The sequence below is a fragment of the Ictalurus punctatus genome, chromosome 17 (assembly GCF_001660625.3).
Source record: "Ictalurus punctatus breed USDA103 chromosome 17, Coco_2.0, whole genome shotgun sequence".
NCBI classification, from domain to species: domain Eukaryota; kingdom Metazoa; phylum Chordata; class Actinopteri; order Siluriformes; family Ictaluridae; genus Ictalurus; species Ictalurus punctatus.
The window spans coordinates 11615046-11634776 of NC_030432.2; the positions used below are offsets into that span (position 1 = coordinate 11615046).

Genomic DNA, 19731 nt, shown 5'->3' on the forward strand with positions numbered 1-19731 from the left:
AATTACGTTGTGAGAAAACAGCTTTTGGTTATGTCAAGCTCACAAGAAAATTAAGTCGAAATCAAGAGAAAACTTTTTTGTGAATTAGACTTGGCTGTATTGCCTGATGGGCCCGACCAATTTCCAATGCGCTCCGCATTCCATGAGATAGGGGCTGTATATTCTTGTCATTGTCATGTTTTTTGGCAGTGGGATGAAACCGGAGAACCCAAAGGAAACTCCACACAGGTACTAACCCAAGCTCAGAACATATTAGGTTCAAGTTAACATTATTTACAGGCCTACTTGTTTTACAGTTATTGAAGGTTGGAATAAACCTATTCCATTTTAAGGGACCGGTCAAATAGGCTAACTAAAAAAAATTCAATAATAAGTATAATGACTGTTATAAAAGTGGGTTGTGATTTTCACCACTGTAAAAAAATAAAAATAGATAAAAAATAAAAAATAATAAAAATAAAATCCACACAGCACTGCAATAGCCTAGTGTCCAAATGATATAGACGATGGGTTACCTTGAATTCTTAACTAGATTCTACATTATGTGTTTAATTGATCTATTTTAATGAAATGCTAATTGTAATTGAATCATTGCAATTATTCAAGCATTCACAAAACCAATTTATTCTCAAACTGTGAATAAGAGTCTTGTATATTGACGGTGACTCTTTAACTAATGTGCTGCTTGGATGGTACAGGTTTGGCTGTGAAAGTAGAGAGAAGTGATAAAAATGAGTCACTTGTCTGTTCTTCAGATTGCCGGCTGGCTGGAAGGCCCACAGTGTGCCACAGCATGTTTTCTACTTCCAAAGCTTTTGCATTTCAGCATTTTATACACTGAAGAGAGACAGGAATGTTAAGATAGCACTGCTGCTGAGCTGAAGTGTGTGCAGCTTTATTCGTCCAAACTGTTGAGAGTTTGTCCCAAAAGTGACGCTGTATTTAAGAGAGAGTATAATGAAATTGCTTGTTGTGCATTTCTGTTATTTGAAAGCCTTGTTTAGTCTCTTTTTTTTGTCCAAAATGAAAACGCTGTTCCTGGAGTTTCTGGTGAGGATTTTAAACTCCAACCATAGTGTGAAAAATATTATAGTTTACAAAAATGTGTGCCTAAAATTATTAATAATAAAAAAATGCATTCTTAACAATATTCCCTGTGAAATTATTAACTTAAAATAAATCTTTAAATTATTCTGTCTAACATTTCAATAGTTTTGGCTGCTGTAAAAATTAAGTGTAAAGTCCCACTGTGATTGAAGAATACTTGGTTAAAAATTCTACGGTTAGAGATAAAAAGAAAAAAAAAAAGAAAAAAAAGCAATGAGCAGTCCATACAGGATTTTGCAGAGGTTTTTAGAAAAAAAAAAAAATCGTTATTGTTGAGGCCAAAAATGCTCGATTTTCCTGCAACTTTTTTCAAAATTTGCGATGCAACTTTCTGTTTTGTTGTGTGCTTTTTTTTTTTTTTTTTTTTGCAGAAAACTACTTGAATTGGCAAATTAGTATTGCATTTGAAATGAAATTGTTTTGCTCAGTCTTTTGCAGTGATGTTTGTTGGTAAATAAGACCTGTATGCTGTACTCATGTTCCATGCATGTGAATCGAAGAGGGATTTGGCTGAATATGCATTGTGATGACATCACATGACGTGTCTTGGCCCATAATAAATATATATATATATATATATATATATATATATATATATATATATATATATATATATATATATATATATATATATATAAACTATAATAACAAGGTGGACATTTTTAATGGCTTACATTATAACTTACATTGCTCAGTCTTGTAAGTATATGCTGTTTCTTTCAGTAGATAAGTCATAGTACTTACTAAACAATATGAATGATTATGAATGACTAATAAAAATCTGTGACTTTGGGTACACGTTTAAGAAACATGTATGATATGTCAAAAATGCACTCCGTAAGTATAATGACCCTAGTGAGTGAGGTCTTCTATGTTCATTATACTTTACCCAAACAAAACGAGTATAATTAATGGCAGCATTGGTGGGACCAATTACAAAGCCAAATAATCATAAAGTGAATATGTAAAGCAAATCAAAATCTATATACAGTTTCTTTTAAGAAAATTACTCCTCATCTGGTTATTTCACAAATTCACTCATACTGTCAGCATTGGTCTCTGCTTGGTTCACCAGTTTCTTCCCATTGCCCAGAAACATGCTGATAAGTGGATTTGCTATACTAAATTGTCCCTAGGTACATGTATGAAGGAATGTGTGTGTGCAGCGTGCCCTGAAATTGCCCTGGTGTTTCATCCTGCCTCATGCCCAGTGTTCATGGGAAAGGCTCCAGATCCACCATGACCCTGACCAAGATAAAGTGGTTACTGAAGATGAATGGATCAGTCAGTGAACTGTCAACTGTACACTGTGTGGCCAAAAGTATGTGGACAACTGTCCAATCACACCCATGTGTCCTTTTTGAACATCCCATTATTGATGTAGTTCCACTTTGCTGTTACCTTCTGGGAAAGCTGTTCACTAGATTTTCTTGTTCCGGTTCATCCCAAAGGTGTTCATAGAGTTGAGGTCAGGGCTTTCGAGTTCTTCCACTCCAACCTTGCCAAACCATGTCTTTATGGACACAGCCTTGGGGGCCCCTGTGCTCAGTGTGGTAGTGCTGGAGATGCTGTTACCAATCCGGACTGACTGAGGTCTCCCAGTCAGGAAGTCCAGGATCCAGTTGCAGATGGAGGTGTTCAGGCCCAGTAGGTTCAGCTTTCCAATCAGGTGCTGAGGAATGATTGTTTTGAATGCTGATCTGAAGTCTATGAACAGCATTCAAACGTAGGTGTCCTTTTTGTCCAGGTGGGTGAGGGCCAGATGTCGGATGGTGGTGATGGCATCATCTGTTGAGCGGTTTGGGCGATATGCGGACTGCAGCAGATCCGGTGAGTGGGGCAGCGGGGACTTCTGGGGGACCTCATGACGAGCATCTTGAAGCACTTTAAAACAGTGGAATATAAATTTAAGAAGCAAACCAAGTGCTCATGATTATGTTTGGCAGTGCTAGCTCAGTGCTTAAGGCATTGGGCTACTGATCAGAAGGTTGTGCAAATCCTAGCACCACCAAGCTGCCACTGTTGGACCTTCAAGCAAGACTCTTAACCCTCAACTGCTCAGTTGTATCCTCTCTCTGATGTAAGTTGTTTTGGATGAAAGTGTCAGCCAAATGACGTAAATGTAAATTTAGCCTAATGAGTGTTTATGCAGCTAACAGGATCGCATGAGGAAACAGTCCTTGAGCCTTTGCAAATATTTAATGCATTTTAGTGTTGGGACTTTGGGTCAAACTTGGCCTGCCAGCAGCAATGCTGTATGGCTTAAAATGTCTAAGTTAATTGCTCAGTTTAGAGTTAAAATCTAAAAGAAACCTTTTGATATCATCAATCATTTTATATTAACTGCAGCAGTAACACTATAGTGAGTCTGAACATCAAAACTCAAAATATAATTCAAATCTAAATGAGCATTACTGGTGTATCTCTAGGTTGTCTGTATGAATAATCCATATATTAGATTTTTGCCTGAGAAGCGAAAATTAAATGCATGAAAATGCTAAATAATGTTATCTATTAGCATACTGTAAAGTGCTTTTGTGAACCCCTAGAGAAGCCCTGATAACATCAGCAGAACTCCTTGTGCAAACTAATAGGATATTTAATACAATATCAAAGCCCAATAACTTCTGGGAACATCATGTGCATCAATGTTCAGAAACCTTTTAATGTTCTGGGAAAAAAAAAAAAAAAAAAACAATATCATGAAAAGCAATGTTAATGTGATGTTAAAGAGGTAGTTCTATAGCCATTCTTAATTAATCTGCCATTTATCTATATTGCTACATCTTCATGAAAGCAACGTCCCCTATAAAGGAATTTCTCATTTCAATCAATGAATCTAATTTTCAATTAAGCTATGGATATGTCTATATCTCGTATCAGTGGCGTCTCATCCATAGGGGCCGGTGCAGATCCTCACCATTTATATATCAGTCATTCAACAAATTTATATCAGCTGTTCACCTTTTTTTAACAAAGACTTTTTTTAAATGTCAGTATTTGACAGATAAGCAGTTGTTCAATTGATTTCAACTTTCTAGATGTTTGGCATGATCACTGCCCCACTTAGCTTTTGTGGCATTGTTTTTGTATTATTGCATTTTTCACCTAGTGGTCAAAAATAAGAACTGCAACAAGCAGTAATGGGGCTAATGCACAAAGTGAACAGTTGACTGTTGTTCGTGGTTTCTTTATTTTCTGTAATCGAAAAGGACATTTGAATTTATTGCTTTACCATTCAACAATAATTGACAGAATAATAATACTCAGTAGGCAAATACGTTGCCCTTCTTAAACCAGTGCTTCAGCAATTAAATTTCAAGCCTGGCCATTTTTATATTCACCTTTTTTCCCCTCCATATGAAGTTGTAGAAGGTCCATCTCCATGTCACTTTTTCTAATTTGCCTTTGAAGATGGACCTTATACAGCTCATTTGCAGGAAGACAGAATGATAATTCAATATAATTGATATTATAACATTTTTAATCAGGACAAGTGCAAACTATTTTTTTTACACTGCCAAGATTCTGTGTGGATGTAGATGGACCCTCCTCTGTACAGGAATCCCCAGCCATAAACTATAATGGGACAATGACAAAGTTTTAATAATCACACACACACAAAAAGAGAGAATGCATGCAGGGGTGCCACTGGTGTTTCTGGGCCCCTGGCTAATTTGTATTCCAGGCCCCAAACCCCCAGCCCCCGATTATCTTTTCTTATTGCCACATGTAAAAACAGTCATTATCAATAAGCATAACAATTATTGCATATTCAATAAGAGACTATAAAGAACTAAATTTGAACAGTTTATTAAACTAATTGAAATTATGAATTTATAACTATATACAAATAACTATATATACAGTATAGGTAACACCACTGTACTCTCACTCATACACAGACACTATAGAAACTCTGTCTGGATGTCATTATAAGCTGTCGACTTGTACTTTCTTATTCCCCAAGTACCAAGAGCAATGAACTTTATTATTATTATTATTATTATTATTATTATTATTATTATTATTATTATTCTATTTATTATTATTATTATTATTATTCTATATATTATTATTATTATAGTATTATTATTCGGCCGCTCCAGAAAGAAATGTGGAAATTAGCTTAAAACAGTGACCGGATCATTGAATCAGTGAGTTGAACTAGAGAGTCGAATCGGTTCTATTCGGAATGAATCCTTCATACTGGTTTTATCAACGGGATTCTCCAATTCATTTAAATGAACCGACTCAAACAAACGATTCATTTACGAATCGGACATCATTACAACACTTCTCATAAACTCACTCGGGACAATTAATGCAAATTTATATGATTACATTAAACTTCGATCGATTCCTCACAGAAAGCTGCTGCAAGGCTTCCTAAAGCTTGAATATATACAACACTGGACTATTTTTATTGTGGCTTGGTGCTTTTCCGTCCTTTTTGAAGCTCAATGCTCCATTACTATTGCTGGATTGCATGGAAAAACATACATTCTTGGAAATATTCAATGTCTTGCTCTCTCCTCTTTTCCATCTCATTTCTCACATCTCATTTCTTTCCTCTTTTGGTAAACTGATGTTCTCTGCACCATCTCTTGCCATCTACCTGCTGCATGTAACGACTCATAAATGTGAAGTGCCGTGTTTCTGAATAATCCTCGAATGTCTTAAGGGGACACACATTCACTTGCCACAGTCTGAGGGCATTCATTATAGCGTGCATCTTAATAGATTATTGTGCAAAGAGGTCATTTAAATACCAAAATCATATAGGAAATTATGGGGTTCTGCTGGGCCCCCTGTCTGACCAGGGCCCCCCTTACCGCAGCCCTGAATGCATGTTATACCTCTGTGGGCCTCCCATCATCTTCATTTTGTACCTCTGTCACAGCAGAGGTGGTCCCTTCATCTTCATCCTACAGGGCAAAATACTGAAGATGTTTAGTCTAGCAAACAGAAACAATACAATACTTGGAAGACAATTATCACTTTCAGCTGTGGCAGGACGTGCTGTTGCAGAAGGGTCAATTAATACAACGTGTCCATCAGCAACTGTAAGAAAATGAAATCAGATGCTCAATGTACATTCTCAAACAAATACAATTAATATACAAATATATAAGGAACATCTAGTAGGCACTACAGATAAGATTACAGTACACACCATATACAGTAAAATAAAATAAGCATGCATAATATACAAGTGAAACACCGCCAAAAAAGAGTTATTTTAAAATTCCTTTTTCAGACTGTCATCTTGATTGCTTAAGGATAAATCACTTAACGCACTTGAAACCTTTTTATTTATTTATTTTTAAAAAGGCCTAAGTACTAATATGCTACACACAAATTTTACCAAGCCACTTATATCATATGAGGTAACTGACTCTGATGAACTGCCCCCTTGATTAAGGGACAGTGCCAGCTCCTCAGCCGGAGTGAGTGAAGGTGCTGGTGATCCCCACACATTTCACAGGCCTCCGCCTTCTTCCTGTGGCTACGTACAACCTAGAGAAAAGTTTTTATAGAAGGTTGGGCCAATTAGTTAGGTTACAATTTAGGAAATTTATGAAATATGATCTTTTTTCGTGTTTCATTTTGACATGGCTCCAAGTTCTTCTGGGTCTAGAAGGATTACACTTTAAAGAAATTGATAGAGGGCTAAAAGTAGAGGCATATCTATTAAATGTTACAGCGCGGGTCTTATAGGGTCACTGTTCATTTTTGCATCATAATGAAAGGAAACTTTTCAGATATTATGAATTTATATGCTAAATTCATGCATTTCTCGATTCGTCACTTTTTTCCAAGCCAACTCTCTGTCCGAAGCAGCAGTTACTTTTGTTGTTGTTATTGTAATAAATGGCTTATATTCCTCATAAGCATGTATTAAAACCTCTAACTCTGCTTCGCTGAAGCTCGCCCCCCCTCCGCCCTGGGTTTCCATGGTCACTCCTGAAATCAGCGATCCATTGATAATATCTTTATGTTTTCACCGTGCGCGCGCATTAACTCTGATTTACCAGTCGCAGGTTGATTGAACTAACTCCTAACAGGTGATCTGGAACCGATATACTCCCAGTAAGCAAGGTTTGGGTTAATCGACCGAGAGTTCAGGGTTTATGTGACAGTAAGTTAACCCTGCTTTCTGGAATACCCCCTGGATGCGCAAATAACTGTTTCGGAGGATCAAACAGTGATGGAAGAGTCAGTGTGGCTATGTTGGAGATATATCTGTCTGTAGATAAGTTTAGTTTGTAAGTGTCAGTTTCGTTTCATCTGTTGTGCATGTGCGTGCATCTAAAAGGAAGCACAATTCGCACAAGTAGCCTATTTAATTGACCTGAATACGTGTTTGATGTGCCCGGTAACGCCATAACTCCTAAATGTCACGTTTTGATAGGCTACTGTTTACGCAGTGGTCTGTTGTCATTATAATACTGTCAGTTTATTTGAGTACCTTATAAGTACTCAAAGTTCTACAGATTAAAACATGAACGTTTACACGCGTCCTAAGAAACGCGCATGCGCTCTAGATTTTTTCTAAACCTTATGTTCACGCGCACAGCAGCCAGGCTCACGTGCACGTTGCATACACATTCAGTAGTAGTACATTATTTATACAGATATGTTATATTATTTATCAGATACTTATACCAAGGAAGATTAAGCTGTTTACATTTAGTGTTAAGTTTTAAGTTGCTTATGCTACATCCCTTTTAATTATTATCCCTTATAATTATTTCATAATTCTGCATATGTTTAAGTGATCTTTGTGTTTGAGACAAGTTTTTCCCCCCAAACTCTGATGTATACTAGCTATATAAAGGAATGACAATAAAACCACTTGACTTGAAAAGTAAACGTGGAATCCGTATATGCCTTGGTTGTACCATGCTACAAACGTCTTTTATAAATACTTGAGTTTAAAAGTAATTGCTGTTTCTCGAACATAAGTATATCGATTAAAATGTATTATATGTGTTTAGGGGAGTAGGGGAGGAGGCGGGGGGTTTAGGCACAATATATGAATGGAGCCCTATTCAATTAGCCTACACACATTTACCTTGATTATCCTTGAGCTTCCTTTCTCTTTTGTGATACTTGCTGCTGGGGTTTATGGGGAACAAACATCTTAATGTTTGAATCTTAACGAACACCAAAAATATTTCCTTTTGATTAACTTCTTATGGGTGGACAAAATAGGAGATGCTGCAAGCATGGGAATATCTGACAAAAACTGCAAGTTTTATTACAAAAAACAAAGCAAAACAAAACAAAAAATAAAACCCTAAAATTCCCTCAACATTTCCTTTTACTTACTTGGTGTTTAGAATTCGGTGCAGAAATAGCATCTTAGCTGCATTAATAATTATGCCCTCACAAGGATAGTGAGACAAACGACAAACGTGTGTCTGTGTGTGTGTTTGCGAGAGAGAGAGAGAGAGAGAGAGAGAGAGAGAGAGGGAGAGAGAGAGAGTGTGTTTCATAAGCTTGAATATTGCACTCTGTAAAAACAAAGAATCCATAAGAAGATTTTTTTCTTTCCAGTGGCTGGGCTTCAGTCACACTACTGTGTGTGTATCTCGGATGGTCATCAGTCAGCATCACTTTCTTGTTTTCATGTAGTGCGCAAACACACCGGTGTCGCGCCCTAACAGCGCCTTACTGTCTCCTGTCTCCAAACCGGAAATGTGAACGCGATGCTCTGAGAGGGGTAGTGTAGCGGACATCTCTCCTCACAGAGACACCTTCTTTACTGGTGTTAAAAACAGACTGGATTGCCATGTTGGTCTAAAGAACGTTTATTAACCGGATCCTTGAGACAAACTTCTCGCGTCACCGACAGCAGAGCGTGATGTTCATTTAGACGCTGGAGTTTATTATCGCTCATGGCTCAATTCTGGACCTTTCTGGATTCTGGCTCCATGTAGGACGCGCGCGCGCGCGCAAAAAAGAAAAGCAAAGCAAAAACCAACCATTTCGGACTGCAGGATGCGTCTCTGCGCTGCTCTGCTCTCGAGCTGTGTCCAGGACCTGACGGGAGGAGAGTAGATCAGTAGATCCAGCATCAGTGTAGATCATCCGAATTAAAATTCAGCTGAACTCTCTCTCCTGCTGTGGGACTTTTCATCACGGACGGAGGTGGTCACACCGCCAATGCCTTCAGCCGACATCCAGAGAAAAAAAAATCATTGCTTCATATCTAATCCACAGTGAAAAACAAAACCCCATCCGGACCGGAACGCAAGACTAAATGATCCCCAGAGGGGTTTAACGCGCACAACACTTTTCCAACATGTTTAAACGGGGTAAGGCTCATTCGTGGTTTTTCTCTCTCTCTTTCTCTCTCTCTCTCTTCCGCTGCTTTGTGATCAGAAGTTGCACCTGGCAGGTGGTTTGTTAGTTTATAATTGTCTAGCGATGTAATTAGACCATGGTGTTAAATCACATAAAAACAACAACAATAATAATAACACCTCACGCAGCTTCCTCCATAGACAAGTTTAGTGGCGCGTGCGGCTTTGAAAGTTTAATGGGTTTAACAGCAGTGCTTTTTATCTGGATTAGCTATGGTGTATCCTGGTTTTGCAAAGACATATTGAGCAAAACATGTATCTAGTTTATATCTGGAAATATGGTGCTTTTAAAAAGAAAGAAAGAAAGAAAGAAAGAAAGATAGTAACCATGGGTGCCGCACTGCAGTTTTTATCAGTCACTCTTCAATTGAAAGCAGTCGCGCGCTGTCTGTGTGGCTTGGATGCTTCTTCCTTGGGTCTTTTCACTTGTGAGCTGTCATTAAAATGGATAATAAATGCTTTCGGTATGTGTGTGTATGGAGGTGTGTATGTATGTATATAGGGTAATGTTGTTGCCCGCTGATCATTTTTAAATAATCAAATCCACATCTGCAGACTTTTCATTAATAAAATAATGGGCGCGTGATTTTCAGTGATGCTGTGGCTGTGTCTGTTAAAGTGAGTCTGCCATAACTGCACTTCGTCGTTGAGAAACAAACGGCGCTCGCGCTTCAGCTTCAATATAGCTCTCTCTCTCTCTCTCTCTCTCTCTCTCTCTCTCTCTCTCTCTCTCTATATATATATATATATATATATATATATATATATATATATATATATATATATATATATATAAATCAATGTCCCGTTTAGGTAGTACATTTAAATCATCCTGTTTTAGACAAAAAAAAAAAAAAAAAAAAAAAAAAAAAAGAACTTTAGGCAACACCTCTGCAAGCTGCATTTCCATGTAGTAGCCTGTCTGTCAGATTATGACCGGAATGGATTAATCTGATTGGCTGCTTTTCTCCCAAAGTAATTGGCTGCATTCGAAACCGCATACTTTCACACGAAATATTGTATTACTCCAACTCTGATTGGGTTGTGTTGGATGTTCTATTTAGTATGAAAGTATGAGTTTCACTCCGTTGTTTTCAGTTCGCACAGAACGAGTCGTGAGAATGAAGACGCTCGTGAATTAATAATAAATACTACACGAAGAAAACAAAAATACTGAAGCCCTTTGCCAATAACCTATATAGTCACCATTTTATTAAGAGCTGATTTATTGCTATTGCCTAATGATTAAACCTTTATCACGATGAAAAATAAAATGTTTTTATTTATAGCCCCACCCAGGCACATGGCCGTAAAGTTCCTGTAGTGAGGTTATTCCAACTTTACTCCAATACTACTCCAAACCCACATCAAGAAAAGATTTCCCCAATATTTTTTAACTCCACAGAATACATCTAATTACTCACAAATAATCCTGAATGAAGAATAAAGCTGTGTAAGTATGCTATGGTTATGACCAAGAGGATGAGATGGTAGAGTATGGGTTTGATGGTAGCCTATACCAAGATACAATAACCTGACAATGTTACATTAATGGATATTATAATAATGTATATAATAAATATGGAAAATATTTATTAGAGTAGATTTTTTTTTTACTTTTTAATGAAGCAAACTGAGTCTGAAACTGTAATTCTGCATAATAACAACCTAATGGAGGCGTCTTTACAAGTCTGCAAGAAAAATATTCTAGCAATTTCCAATATCCTGTTACCATATACACTAGGGTGGAATGATTATCATAGTGAACTTTTCATATTTTTCCACCCTGATATGGATATATTGCATTGTGGGCTGCACTGAACCTTAATGTTCAGATAACCATTGCATGAGAGTAGGTGAATAGAATGCATGTTTTTTTTTTTTTTGTCTTGTTTAGTTTAGTTTTTTTTCTCTTTTGCTACATTGCGGATGTCAGTTTATTAGTTTCAGTTTGAGAGATTAACATAATCCTTCAAAGAACGTAAACATCTAAAAGTGACTGCAAATGCATTTTCTGTCCATCTCTCTCTCTCTCTCTCTCTCTCTCTCTCTCTCTCTCTCTCTCTCTCTCACACACACACACACACACACACACACAGAAAAGCATGAGAGATGATATTTCAAAGGTGACATCAATTAATGTCCTATTAAAGGTCTATCTGAAGAGAGATGTTATATAAATGCAGTCTCTGCCAATAGTATGTAAATGCCACACTGTGATGTGTGTGTGTGTGTGTGTGTGTGTGTGTGTGTGTGTGTATATGTGTGCACGTGATCAGTATGAGTACCCCTGACACTGTCATTGGGGCAAGGTTTATTTTAAGCCATGTGGCTCTGGCCTATGTGTCAGGTCTGGGTGAGTGACTCCGTCGCAGCTGGTAGCGCCTGATCAGCACACAGTGAAAATGTCCCCACCCTGCCCACTCAGCCATGGGTAGATGTGTCAGTGCGATGCAGTGTGACATTGGTGTTCATCATGGCACTTGGTTGCTGGTGCATGTCCCTCTGCCTCATACCCTGTTTTCTGTAAGAACCCCAAGGAAGTAGAGGAAGACCCAAATGGCACCAATAAGGCTCCATAAAACAACTTCTACTCCTACTGGAAACAGTGGTGGCTTCGAAATCATGCCTTTTAATTACAAAGCACTTAGTGTTTTACTGGAGGGTACATTTATGGAGTGGAATCCCTGGGATATTAAATCCTGCAGCCTTCTTATCTAATCTATTTAATCTAACATTAGCTCATTTCCTTGGTGCATGATGCAGAAAATGAACCAGCAATCATGTGGTCATCGATGCAAAGCACCCCTGTGTCTGCTCCTTGAGTTTGATTACACTAATATTAGTCTGATGTGCACGAGAAAGCAGTGAATGAGGGTTAGGATTATTGTTAAAACTTAAATTATACTTAGTTACAAAAATGAATGCAAATTACTTTAAGAAGAGGGTAAAAAAAAAAAAAAGCACAAACACTGCAGACTGGCATGGAAACCAATGGGAACCATTTTAATATGAACAAGAGTGAGAGGTTTGATGACTAAATAGCATGCAGATGGATCAGGGTCAATCTACTGAACAAAGTTTTTGACTATAACAAAAAAAAAATGGAAAAAATAAACATCAACTAGAATACCTTCCACCATACCTCTTACAAGACTTGCTTACAAGGTTGATTCTGGCTTGATTCTCTCTCTCTCTCTCTCTCTCTCTCTCTCTCTCTCTCTCTCTCTCTAATTCTTTCAATGTAATGTCTACAAGAACAGTTTGATTAGATTAAGGTCAGGTGACTGAGAAAGCCATTACATTAGACAGCACTGTGCCTGTACTCTTCTCATATTTCTTGCACAGCTTTAAGGAGGTTTTTTCAGGTAGATGACAAGCCAAAAAAAAAAAAAAAAAAAATGCAATGTACAGTTGAGGCCAAAATTTACATACACCTAGAGAATCTCAGATTTTCATAACTCAACACATGTTACCATACATTTCTTTTGGCAAGTCAATTAGGGCATCTACTTTGTTCACATCAGAGGTCATTTTAATAAAAAAAAAAAAAAAACAGTTAGAGACAGATTTATTTTAGCTTCATTTCACTATATCAGAAGTCCTGTGGGTCAAAAATTTACATACTGTACACCAAGTTGACTATTTCTGGAAGGTTCCAGAAATGGCTGCAATTACATTTAGAGTCTTCTGATTGGCTGGTTGTCATAATTAGATGATAATTTGGAGTGCGCCTTGGATGTACATAAAAGGGCCTATATTTAGAGACAGTTCTTTTTTTGCCCTTGATGCAATGGGAAAATCCAAGCAACTCTCTCTAAGACCGCAGAAAAAAATGGACCTCAACAAGTTTGCTTCCTCTTTAGGAACAATTTCTTAGGAGCAGCAACTGAAGGTACCATGAGCATCTGTATAAACAATTCTATAAAAAAAATCATGGGATCATACAGACACTGCATCGTTCAGGAAATAGGCACAAATTAACTCCCAGAGATAAACAAACTTTGGTCCAAAAGGTTCAAAATAACCACAAGGCAACAACAAGGAGAAAGAAAGGAGGCATCTGATATCAAATACATCTACCAACGCCATCAAGTACTGCATTGCTATGGTCTGAAACACTGTCACACAAAGAAGATGCCCATACTCCAAGACCTGTATAAATAAGACTGAAGTATGCAGGTCTTCACCAGCCTTTTGGATCAGTGCTATATTTGGATGAAAAAGGGTAAGGATTTTAATTTGAAGACCACCAGCAGCATCATGTTATTGGGTGTTCTGCTGGAAATAAAATTGATGGAATAAAACAATAGTGCACTTTAAAAAATAGAACAAATCATGAGGAAAGAGGATTATGAAGAAATATTGAAGTAACACCTCAAGACATCAGCCAGAAAATCACAACTGGGTCTTCCTACTGGACAATGATCCTATGCATACATGCACAATTTAAATGTGTAAAATGGCTTAAAAACAATATATTGAAGGTATTGAAGTGGCCATCTCAAAGCCCTGACCTGAATCCCATTTTGGACTGAACATATTCAACATCATATTGTGGATGGCTACCCCAATCATTTGATTCAAGTTCGAGCAATTAAAAGGCAATGCCACCAAATACTGACAACGTGATTCACTAAAAAAAACCTGATATAATAAATAAAAGCGGAAACAAATCTGTCTCGTAGCTATTATTTTAACATGGCCTCTTATGGAAATAAAGCAGATAATCGGCCTAACACAAGAAATGTACAGTAACATGAAATGGGGAGTTTGAATGTCCTTGGCCTAGGTGTTTGTAAACATTTGGCCTCAGCTGTATATATAAAATATATCCCTGTGTACTGCATGTGTCACAGGGATGCTCAGCCAAGATCATGAAGTCCAGGAGTTCATCAGCCCTATAGTTAGACACTGGTTATCAAAGGGTCACACACATTGCAGCATGAGAAACCCAGAGTAGAATTAATAAGAAAATATTCTGCATTCTACATAGACTAAGGATTCAAATAAATGCAATATAGTATATATAGATAAGCTTTTAACCCTAGCTTTTTCACCTCAGTGTCCTTCAGAGTAGAAAGAAGCCTGCTTTACATTGATCAGATTCAAAACAATGCATACATCAAGAATCAATTAGAAGTTATTTTTGCTCTCATAACACCCCACCCACCCACACACAGACATAAAAGAGAGATGTCTATACTGTAGTAAATGATACATACATCTAAGTAGAAAAAAGGCCCATATAAATGATTAATGTACATCCTTCACGTAACCGTAAGATTTAACCTGAATAGACTTTTTAAGACTGAGTAGTGTTAGTATTGCCAAGGTTATCTGCCAATTGATTTCACAATTGTTATTATTGTTATTATGCTTATTGATTAAAAGATAATAATACCACTACATATGATCTTTAAGAGTATTATTATCTTCAGTCAATTAGAGGCAATCACTTAGTATAATAACCAGCGATGGATCAATTTTATAGTGCTTGTAATTATAAAAAGCATTATTATGTTTCACAATGATTACAGATATGTACAGTAGATTACCAGTTGTTACATTTATAACAACAGTAACTTTGTTTCCCAAACATCTCAAACCTGTAGTAGTGTTTAAAGTACAAGCAGCATATTTAGAAATGCTAGCCTTGAGTGTAGTTGAAACATTGATTTATCCAATCAAATCTTCTGTCCAAGAAAAGCAAAACAACCATATTGTATGATTTCTAGGTCCAGTAGGAATCTATCTATTTCCTTTAAATGTCTCTGGAATGAAATTAAACAGAAATAGTAACACCTGTGTGAATCAGCCTTGATTGTCCAACCAAGAGGGATCAGGGAAGTGAATGGTGGTATGTAATAAGAAAAAGGCTGAACATAGAAGATTTGTAGCTCAGCTTCTCTGTCCTTCACACTGGATTTATCTATGTCTCTTCCCAAAGAGCTATTCTTCTTACTTTCATGCCTATAAGTAAGCACCCAAATCAGCTGGTGACATTTAAACAGCCTGAATTTGCTTAACACTGCTGAACAGTGTACTTGCTCTGGGATATGCTCGGAAGCAGTGGGCACCAACCCTGATCCTGGATATCTACCTTCCTGAAGATTTTAGCTCCAGCTATAATTGTGCCCACCTGACCATCTTATCATAAGAAGCCTTAAGAAGTTTTTCATCATCCAAAACAGGTGTATTAGATTTTGGTTGGAGATGAAACCTGCACGAAGGTAGATCTCAAAGAAGAGGATTGTTGCCCACTGCTCTAAAGGCTATAGGTATTATAGGTGCAAGGGTTTATTTTATGGTCCTGACCATACTAGTAGGTTGGAATGTTACTTCATAACTAATACATCTTCAGTAACACTCTTTATGCAGTAGTGATGTCTGACCCATGAACAAATAGTTCTTTTTCATTAATTGCTTTAATGTCCCAAATTGAACTTTGCATTGGTTTTGTTGGTGTTAACATTCTAGTACAACTCTAACAATATAACAATTTAACCTCATAAATGGCACGATTAACTTAGTAAATCAAATGTAATTATTGAGAGATATGCTTGACTAAATGAAACAAAACCCACAAATACAAAAACATTTTTAATTCAATGTATTGTATAGAGTTTTAACAGTAAACAGTAGAGTTTTAACAGTAGATCACAAAGCGGCTTTACAGAAGTTGTGGAGTATGTAGAGCTAGGGCATTATTGAGCAAGCCTGATGCGAGAAAAAACTCCCGGAGATGACATGAGGAAGAAATCTTTAGAAAAACCAAACTCAAAACGGAACCCATAATTTTCTGGGTGATACCTGATTATAAATCATTGCAGTATATCGCTGTAGAACAGTAAAGACAAATAAATAATAAATATAAATAAATATAAGTAATAAATGTGTTGAAAGTATGTTCAGAATTAGCCCATTTTAAATAAGTGTCTTGGGATGAACACAGGACAGGATTTATGATTACAGCAGTACTTCTTAGAAGGTACAAAAATAAAATATCCCCGTTTAAGCCAATCTCAAGATCCACTGGAAACTTGCTGAGCTAAAAGTCTAACACTTAACACAAACTAGTATGAGAGTTTCTTTATAATGGTGTTAGACTAGTAGATCTATAGCAGCCTTTGGCAATATAAAAACTTTTTATTGTAACTTTTTAGATATATTCACTTTTTATGTTGTATACCACAAAAGCTGCCATTTTAAATTCATGAATATGGATCCAAGAGATAAAACATATTGCACTTAATAAAGATACAAAGCAAAAATGTTAATGATGTATTTTTAGCTAGATTGTTGATAGATGCCTTGGAAAATCATTATAGAAATATCATCAAAATGGTTCAAAATCTGAATGCAGGTAATAAGTAAGCATATTGAATAAGCTTAACACACATTATGTGGAGCAATTTGGAGGTTTTATATTCCCCTGGGCAAAATTGGCCAGATCAGAGGAATCAGCTTGGTAAATTGAATCAAATTTTCCATCACTATTATAGTTGAGTGCACAATAGTTTTATTTGAGAATAGATTCCTATTGATCTCAGACAGAGGTTTTATTTCGCACTCATACAAATATACCGGTGCTGTTTATGTATGGATTCGCCTTGCACATAAACAAAACTGCATGTGCACATCGAAAATTACATTATTCCTATACTAATTTACTTTTTCTGTATTTGTATTCATTTGTTGCTTTGTTTTTGTAATTTGCTTGTGCTGAAGTGTTTCTTCAAAACCTTACGGGTCCAGCTCACAACATTTTTACTACTGTCCTAAAATCTCACTGGTGTGGAAGTCGCATTTCAGTGCAATACAGTAGACACTTAGTATAGACCACCAAGTCAGTTTGATTCTGAAGTTATCATTTTTTAAATATCCACACATTGTCTTATTTGTAGTTTGATAATTTAAATAAAATGTTCATTTTTTTCTGAATTTACAGTGCAGTGCTCTAGATAGCACAGCAAGAGCTAGGTGTTGTTTATCACATTCCCCTTCCTAGATACTATTACAGGTGTAATTATAACAGTCATACCAATGATCTTTGCTGCACAATTTAAATGAAGAATTCACAGCACCAGTTCCACTACGTCAAGATCAATCTAATAGAAATGTCGAGCAGATTAGATAAGTAACTAATAGATTTGCCTACCATTAAACTGTCACTGCATAGCCGCATTGAAACATTTGATGAATAGCTAATTTCCTAATTTGTGCAAGAGGAGCATCATTTCAAATGGGAGTTTTGTACATAAGCAAGTGGGGTTGATTTGAGCACAGCCGTGTAGTTTTGTGTAAAAGTCATTCTGTGTGAGAGCAGAAAGAGTCCATGATACTGGTTAAACTAGTGTGCAGTACATAATACAGAAAGAAGATAATGATGGCAGTAAAATAGAAAAATTAGAAACAATGAACTGGAAAAGTCTAGAAATGATAAAGTCAAATTTAAAATGTAAAGACATATGTTTAGCTGACACACTGATTTGTGCTGAAAGCTTTTCTTGGAGTCTGTTGACTTATGTTTATTGGCCATTATTTCACTCAGCATTCAAAATTAGTTGAAATTAGTGCACATAATTTCACACACTGGTTAATAAGGTCTAAATCCAGAGATAGCATTTTTCTTAAAATGATAATTAGTTTTGACTTTAATTGCCATTTTATCAATTAAATCTAGCTGAAAGTGCACTTGTCACACATGTGAATAGCGTTTTATTTAATTTTTTAAAAATAATTCTATAAAATAAAACTATTAATGAGAAACTCTTATATGAAAGCAATTGCCCAGGCTTCAAGTTATATTTGTTAAAAAATAGATTTTTTAAAATAAATGATATATATAAATGAGCGTATATTTAATAACCTACTACCTCATATGCATATTGTGCTACATTTTTCAAATCAAATGTGTGATACAAAAAATGTGTGTAAAAATGTATACTTTTAACAAGTTCAGTTCAAATTCAATTCTGTTTAATTAATAGAGTGCTAAACCTGACCTTAAATAATATTTCCCACTATATTTCCCGCAAATATGAATTTTGTTTAATATTTTATCCTAAAATCAGAATTCTGACCTATGCACATTTTCTAAGAACAAGCAAAGTGCAATGGATAATAAACTAATTAGCGTTTTCTAATTTGGGTACTGTGTGATTCAGTCTTCTGTTCTGTCCTCAAGTATTTGTTGTAATTGACTGAGTGTTATCTTCTATCACCTAGATGAGTTTATTTAGGGCTGGACTATGAAACATGTGTCAGAACACCCAGCATGCCGAGTACCTCATTTGTGCAGACAGTCTAAGAATCTCAATGGTGTTAGAGAAGGGGAGAGTTTATGATCATCTCTCACTTCTCTGTTTCTATATTTCTATCTTTCTATAAAGATACACTATATGGCCAAAGGTATGAGGACACCTGACCATCATCCCATATGTGCTTGTTGAATATCCCATTTCAGATTTAGTCTCCCTTTGCTGTTACAATAACCTTCACTCCTCTGGGAAGGCTTTCCACTAGATTTTGGAGCATGGTTCTGAGTGGGTGATTTTTGCCCATTTTTCCACAAAAGCATTATTGAATTCAGGCACTAATGTCAGGTGAGGATTCCTGGGGTGCAGTCAGCATTCCAGTGTATCCCAAAAGTGTTTAGTAGTGTTCAAGCCTGGGCTCTGTGCAGGCCACTCGAGTTCTTCCACTCCAACCTTGGAAACCATGTCTTCATGGCGCTCGCTTTGTGTACAGGGACATTATCATGCTGGAACAGGTTTGGGTCCCTTTGTTCAGTGAAGGGAAGTTGTAATGCTACAGCATACAATGAAATTCTACGTAATCGTTTGCTTCCAACTTTGTTTGGGAAGACCCACATATGGGTGTGATGGTCAGGTGTCCACAAACTTTTGGCCATATAGTGCATAGTTGGTCTCATTGAAAATAATTAACAGCATTTAAGGATGTCATATCATTGTGCAATTTTCACTGTGTGCAACTCTTTCCTGAAGGGTTCCTCTTATCTTAGTACTACATCCATCTCTAGAAATGATGAGTACAGCCAAGTGATTCACTGTGAAAATGTAATAGGACTGCTGATTTATTTGAATGTATTTTATGCCATGGGTGTCCAAGACTGCCCCAGTGGATCAAGCAGCATCTTCCTGTGCCCTTTACCATCACCTGAAATTTCAGCACAAATTTCCTGGTTTTCTCTTTGGAGTGGAAATGAGATGCTGGCTTGGTCATTAGC

The 19731-nt window shown here is 36.6% G+C and overlaps 1 protein-coding gene and 1 long non-coding RNA gene across 2 annotated transcripts in view; one reads left to right on the top strand and one right to left on the bottom strand.

Moving 5' to 3' along the window:
* Positions 1–4305: 4305 nt before the first annotated feature.
* On the bottom strand, positions 4306–6615 carry LOC108277642 (uncharacterized). The gene is made up of 3 exons (XR_006983999.2): positions 6507–6615; positions 5967–6171; positions 4306–4686 (listed from the first exon to the last, which is right to left on the bottom strand). It is a non-coding gene; the product is annotated as an uncharacterized LOC108277642 (long non-coding RNA).
* Positions 6616–8986: 2371 nt separating this feature from the next.
* rtn4rl1b (reticulon 4 receptor-like 1b) overlaps positions 8987–19731 on the top strand; it is a 186374-nt gene continuing 175629 nt past the window's right edge. Inside the window, exon 1 of the mRNA XM_017491053.3 lies at positions 8987–9431. Within this exon, the coding sequence (XP_017346542.1) occupies positions 9419–9431 (13 nt within the window). The 5' untranslated portion in view covers positions 8987–9418. The remainder of the gene's footprint in view (positions 9432–19731) is intronic.